The sequence below is a fragment of the Zerene cesonia genome, chromosome 20 (assembly GCF_012273895.1).
Source record: "Zerene cesonia ecotype Mississippi chromosome 20, Zerene_cesonia_1.1, whole genome shotgun sequence".
NCBI classification, from domain to species: domain Eukaryota; kingdom Metazoa; phylum Arthropoda; class Insecta; order Lepidoptera; family Pieridae; genus Zerene; species Zerene cesonia.
Genome location: NC_052121.1, coordinates 5,608,490 through 5,615,367, shown reverse-complemented (window position 1 = coordinate 5,615,367; position 6,878 = coordinate 5,608,490). Strand labels below are relative to the sequence as shown.

General features: G+C 32.2%; 1 protein-coding gene across 1 annotated transcript; it reads right to left on the bottom strand.

Moving 5' to 3' along the window:
• Window positions 1-80: 80 nt before the first annotated feature.
• Window positions 81-6,814, bottom strand: LOC119835241 (sorting nexin-29-like). Its single transcript, XM_038359955.1, has 11 exons — window positions 6,517-6,814; window positions 6,275-6,444; window positions 5,302-5,429; window positions 4,244-4,385; window positions 4,069-4,172; window positions 3,217-3,949; window positions 3,022-3,145; window positions 2,382-2,555; window positions 2,125-2,265; window positions 1,286-1,413; window positions 81-761 (listed from the first exon to the last, which is right to left on the bottom strand). The coding sequence occupies exons 1-11, from the start codon at window positions 6,517-6,519 to the stop codon at window positions 671-673; spliced, it is 1,938 nt and encodes a 645-aa protein (XP_038215883.1). The 5' UTR covers window positions 6,520-6,814; the 3' UTR covers window positions 81-670.
• Between the last annotated feature and the right edge of the window lie 64 nt (window positions 6,815-6,878).

Here is a 6,878-nt window from a genome sequence, read left to right as displayed (position 1 = left end):
TTTTTATACCGATATTCCTACGGGATACGGTTACGTAGCACGCTTACGCGGTTTCAACCGCGGGTCACAGCTAGTATTTCTTTTATATTACATACAACTAATATGGTTCCAATGTTTTCATAGAAAGTATAAGTAATGTCATTTATCTAACCATTAACAATAGACAAACAAACCATATTAAATCAATGACAAATACTGGGAAAAATTATGGAAGTAATGTAGACACGTAGAGATCATGTTTTAACATTAGTTTATAATACACATCATATTGTGATTACTACTCACTACGTGAATTCACTCATTCAGATCAATATTTTGGAGCGAAGTCCTAAGCTTTTTATAAGAGTATCAAATATTATGATAGTTATTGCCGTATGAAAACTAACATGTGTACTACGTGTTACCCTAAAATACTTTATGCTAAAATACATTTATTCACATAGAATTTGATAAGTGCTTATTACGCACCATACGTATTATACTATATTGAAACCACAATGTCTACTTTAGATACTCCTTCGTTTGTAATATTTGAGTAGTAGCATCTTCTACATACCCTATAATCAATATTCACAGCTAATCAACTTGAATTCTTTTTAAGAAAAAGTTATTTAGCCAATGCGTTACCGTCACAAATCTTTCATTTGTCAAGAAATTACTGAAAACCCTATTATAGTGGATCATAAGTAGACACAGAGTCGTTGGAATGTTGGCGCGCTAGTGTATTGTGGACTCCATTTTCTTTGGCCGTAGACGATGTCCTGAAACCAATTGTTTCATACAAACAAGTGTGTGTGACTACGTCGATGAGTATTTGCCTTGAAGCAGACTATACTTACCTAAACAATCAGATGATTTCAAGAAATTATTTATACTTGAAGCGGAATCCCATAAAATGGTATTCCGAAAGAGAAGGAAACCAGTAAAATTTTGCATTATTTCGATAATTGCATTCGGCGTCTATAAATTACGTGAGGCGTTTGTATAAATTTTCTGTACATATCTGTTTTTTAAACTTTTAACTCTCAGCAATATTGATTACTAGCAATAATGCTGAGAGTCATAAGTGTAATAAAAATTTAGCAATAGAATACATACATCTTAACTACTGCGATTAAAAAAAAGAATACCTACTCTTATCGTTTGACAGCCAATAGTAATACATACATAGTGTCGAAGTATTAATGAAATTATTTTCTTAAGAACGAATTATTGAATGATCTTAATCGTATCGTACGCCCCCTGGCTAGTGTGAAGTGTGAAATAATTACAAAGTAACACTTACCCCAAGAAAGGCAATAAAGTGACGAGTTGAGTGCGGCTGGTGCACTCCCGCAGTTCCGGCAGCACGAGCACCACGTGTCGCAAGTACGCTTGCAGCGATATGCGACGCTGTTCTACCACTTTCGCATCCTGTTATGTATCACATTATTGAGGATTTTTTAAAGTTATTATTGACTTGCTGTACACAACTACAACCACAATCGCCTATTAAAAGTTCATCGTAAATATCCCATCGACGTTAATAGAATATTAATTGAAATTAGCACCATATTTCGTGGCCGTAATATTTTTCTTTTTTTTTTTATAAAAGAAAATACACGTTTTACATAAATCAAGCATACCAAAAACCCCCAAGATTTGTCCGGTATGCAATCAAAGTTAACCACGACGTAATCATATCACAAGATTTTCTTATGTCATTTTCGACAATCAAGATTATTATATCGCCCATTATAACAACTGCTTAATAGACACGTAGGAGAGTTTTGCTTCGGACCATTTTCGAGTGTGATTGTGAGTCTAGTTGTTTTGTGTACGTCAATTTAAATAGCGACAAGTTATACGCTAGAAACAAATTTAACTATTATATCAATGAAAGTTTTTTTTTCGTTTTATGCAAAACAGGCCAATGCATAATTACAAGGGCTATAGTGAAGATATTTAAGCTTCTTTCTATAGCATATGCAAGCACCCAAATAGGACCTCACAAATAATGAAGAAAAGTATATATTATGTTCGATAAAAAAGTGCTTAAATTAATATCTGGAATTCGAAATTTTTACTATAAGCTAGATGGTGTAATTTCAGTGAATTTTTCAGTTTGTTTTAGCATGTACTCACTCTCTTTCTCAGCGTCTTTTTGGGAGGGAATTTATAATTAGCAATATCTGGATGGCACTTTTTGAGTTGCGTATGCATTTCATAGAACTTTGCGTATCTATGATACACATTCCATTCTTCCTGTCCCACCTTTAAAAATATCTGAAAAAAAAACAATTAGAAATAGAAACAAAATTTTCTAACATTTAATGACGTATTAATAAATCTGATTATTTTAATTTAATATTTTCTAATAGAAATATATTAGCAATCAATACCTGATACACATGATAGGAATTTGGTTTCTTTCCGACTAAGAACGCACTGGGAATGTACACTTTCACGTTAGACTCTGGACATTCTAATATTTCCAAGCCCGAATTTTCTAGATCTTGAAGTCGTTGCTGCAAATGCTGATTGAACTCCATCAATTCCGCGTGCATTTCAGCTACCTGCGCGACGAATGACGAATTGTAGTTACGATTTTATGATATGAATATTTCAAGAGGACAATCATTTCAAGCTAATAATCTAATCTTATCTTTTATGTTTTGTAAATCAATAGTTTCACAAGACATGGGCAATGCACTACAATTATGTTCATTTTTGGGATTCCGTACGATATAACATCGAAGCTTTACTTGTTACAGTTCCTTGAACTATCACAGCCGATTGGAAATCGGGCCAAATGAGTTGAAATTCTTAAGCTTTTCTGCGAAAAAAAAGCACTTATGACTTAAGCAATTGCATTTTGCTATGTTATAAACTACGTGGAGCTTTCTGAAAAGTAAAATAAAATATAAAATAAACAAACAACTTTACACACTAACGCTTGTTATAATAAAAGCCTTAGTGTGGTGATCGAATACATACATTGTTTCAAAGTATTATTTGGAAAACTTTAAATAATTAACTGACCTGAACAAGTTTTCGTTCGTATTGCGTTATCTCTTCTTCATGGCCATTGCTAGATTTCAATGCTTTCCCCATTTCCAAAGCCGACATATAATTTCTTAATTGTTCCTTTAACCTATCGTTTTCTCTGAAAATAATGTAATGACATCAAAATAAAATCATAAATATACACTTTTTTTATTTACTTCGAGCACTCACTTGCTTAGATCTAGTACAACTTTCTCCAATTTCTGAATCTTATCTTTATTTGTTTGTTCAATTTGATTGTACTTGAGCTGCAAGTTAATGAATTCCTTTTCCCTACATTCTAAAACCGAATCGAGTGCCTTTTCATCGGGCACACTCTCATCTTCCGTAAAGCAAAGTTCCAAGCACGATGTACTACCATCTATACTACCGGCTACCTCCTCACTGTCACTCTCATATATTTTCAAACAATTGACACTTAAATCGGAGGCGTCGTCACGCAAATTATTCTTTTCGATACTTGACGAGCTTGTAAATATTTCCTTTGCACTTTCCGACAGTTTGGACAGTAACTGTAAGGGGCTGTCAAGAGATTTGACACTGTCAGGAAAGAAATGCCTTATACCAGTCTTGCAGTCAGAACTAGTGGGCTCACTTGTGGATGCGATAGGTGATGTTATTTTAGGATCTGGAGAATTTAAGCAGGTAGCTGGAGCACTGTTCCACGAGGCTTCCGATACGCTATCAACGGGTTCTAGGGGCTTTCCTCCCTTCGTACTATTTTTATGTTCTGTTTTTTCAAACGATATCACCTGTCTGAGTGGTTTTCGTTTGGAATTGTTAACTGATTTGATTGGTGTAGGAAGCGGTATAACTAGCTCTGCCTTGTTCGCTTGGCTAGCATGCTGGGAGTCATTCAACTCAGCCCTATCAATAGATAACGCAAACAAAACAGTTGATAAGCCTGCAATAAAACATGAAATATATTTCATTTTACCAATATGTTTATTTATAGAATATAAACATCAGTAAGTATCTATATATATATATAAAATTTATATATATAATAGTATATGAATTTACCTGCAGCAGTATTAGGTAGAAGATTGGCTTCAGGACTTCTAATAATAGCTCCTTCATCATAATACTCTACTAAAAGACCATGAGAAATCCAACTCTGTAAATACCTAAAATACAGCATACATAAAATAATTAATACATAGAGTAGATACAAAAAGACGAGAAATTTATTAATTACCTTTCCAAGGAACGCTCATTTAATGAGGCTCTAAGAAATGCTCTAAAATATCCCAATGGTGTATTTATATTAGACAAAATTTTGAAACGCTCTTTTTCGTGTTTCGTTAAGTGCAAACAACAATAGCTCCATAATGAATTCCCTGGAACAGAAATAAATAACATGGTAAAATTTTTTTTTTGGCTCAATTTTATTGATACATTTAACATTAAATAAATATCAAATAAGCAGTGTTGGCTCAGTGGCGAGAACCTCGGACTTCAAGATCGATAAGTCGGGGTTCGAGACCGGAGAGCATGCAGGGAATAAATTGATTTTTTTTTCAATTTATCTGCACATGTGGATAGCATCACCACTGCTTAAAACGGTGAGGGTAAGCATCGTGAGGAAACCGGCATGTCCAAGAATCAAAAGTTCGACGGCATGTGACTGAACCCTCATATAAGGCTATAAACTAAATAGTATGTACATTATATATGTGTGTGTGTGTGTCAAGGGCATAATAGTTGTATGTTTTTTTTTTTAATTAATTAGATTTTAGTATTTTCTTGTGTTTGGTTTCACGCGAGTATTATACATTTAGAAATTAAAAACTTTTCAACGGATTTTAAACGCGATTTATTCATTATATTATTAACCCGACGTTTCGAACACTTTACAGCGAGCGTGGTCACGGGGAGATAATTAGATTTTTTTATGTATTGCAAAATAGCATTCTGGCCTCGTTCGTTTCTTGTGTAACAATGTTAGTTATCATAGTCCTTCGAAATGCCAGGACCGTTTTTTATGAAATTTTGTGTGCATATCGGATAGGGCTGACAATCCACCTGGTGGCAGACAAGCAGCTGACAAATTTATGCCATTTTTACCCTTTGGAGAAGGCAAACAAAAAACTAAAAACCATTTATTTTAAATTCCATTTTTATTGCATTTAATAAAAATACTTTTTAATATCTCTACTGTTCCATATCACTTTTAAATTAAAGTAAACTTCAGTTGAATAATATAAGTTCTATATGTACAAGTATCGTAATATTCTTTTTTTATGATTGACTTACCAACATTAACAATATTAAATGTAAAATTTAATCCAGCAGACACAAAATTTTGAATGGTGTAATTTGATAAATTAGTCTTCAATCCATGACTAAGTACCTTTTCCCATTTTTCACAAAGATGAAGTATTCTGTAATAAACATTTGTTATATGTATTTATTGTACATTTATTAAATAATTATTTTTATGTATGTAACTATTTTTTATCAGATTGAAGAGTATTTTATGGATTTCAATTATGTTGGTCTTTGGGTCTAATTTGAGTGAACTAATATTTAGCTCGATAGACTATACAATACTTTTAAGGAAATAAAAATTAACATATAGAGTAATTCACTTGCTTGCATTTTGATTTATTTATTTATATGTTGGCTCTTAAGATAGAGAGTTTTTCTAGATTAAGAGGAAATGGTTATGGAAGGTATTATGTTTCTGGCAAAATAAAGCTTTTATTAATGCACAAACACAACCACTTTCCAACATTTTATTCAGGTTCAGTATCATCACTATATAGAATAAAACAAAGTCACTTTCTCTGTATGTCCCCTTGTCCCTATGTGTGTTAAAATCTTTAAAACTACACAACGGATTTAGATGGGATTTTTTTAATAGATAGAGTGATTCATGAAGGAGGTTTATATATATAGAATAACATATGTAAAAGTATTCCGAATTTAATGTATGTGAAGCCATGGGCAAAAGCTAGTTACTCTATTAAGAATGTAAGATAATATTAAAAGATTCAAAAAAGTTATCTCTATAAAACTGTACATTGCTGTAAAGGAAACCCACTCCCCGCTTGCCTTCCCGCCTCCCTAGGCGAGTACCAGGGGTCTAGAGATTTGTAGCTCTTCTAGAATTTTAATTTATTATATAAATTATACATCTAAAATCAGTTTCAGAATGTTTACGAAATAATGTACCAAACTAGAGTAAACTAGAACTAAGAAGAGATCTGTAGAAATAAATTAATACCTAATATCATCTTCCGTAGCAAGCTCAGACTTTCCTCCAAAACGGTTTTGACAATTTTCAATACAGCCTAGAAGCTCACGTAGATATTGTTTAGCACTTTCTTTCCTTTTTTTAAGTTCCTCATCTTTGTTTTCTATTGCACTAGCAAGTGTATTTAATATCTTACTGTTCTGTGGAGTAATCAAATTTTTATTTATTTTTCATAAATTATAGCCCACTCATGCATAATTAATGAATCTTACCATTTTATAATAAGATTATAACGTTATTCATAATAAGCCCAGTTAATATATCCACGAATATAACAGTATTGAAAATTGTTATCATAATACAATTAATATTTTTCATTCAAGGACATTGCCAATTCACTACACTTTTATCATTTAAGCTTAATTGCATATCAATAACGTATACTAAACGTGAATTGAATTTTTGATACCAAATCAATATAATATATTATATCCGTAATCATTATTTTAATTTCTATTTTGACTTTTCATATATGTTTTCTGCATTTTGACGTTTAATTTTCAGTTTTGACTTGACCGCCTTTTTAATGACCACCAATGACATTTTTACCAATAGAATACTAGCAATTTAGTAC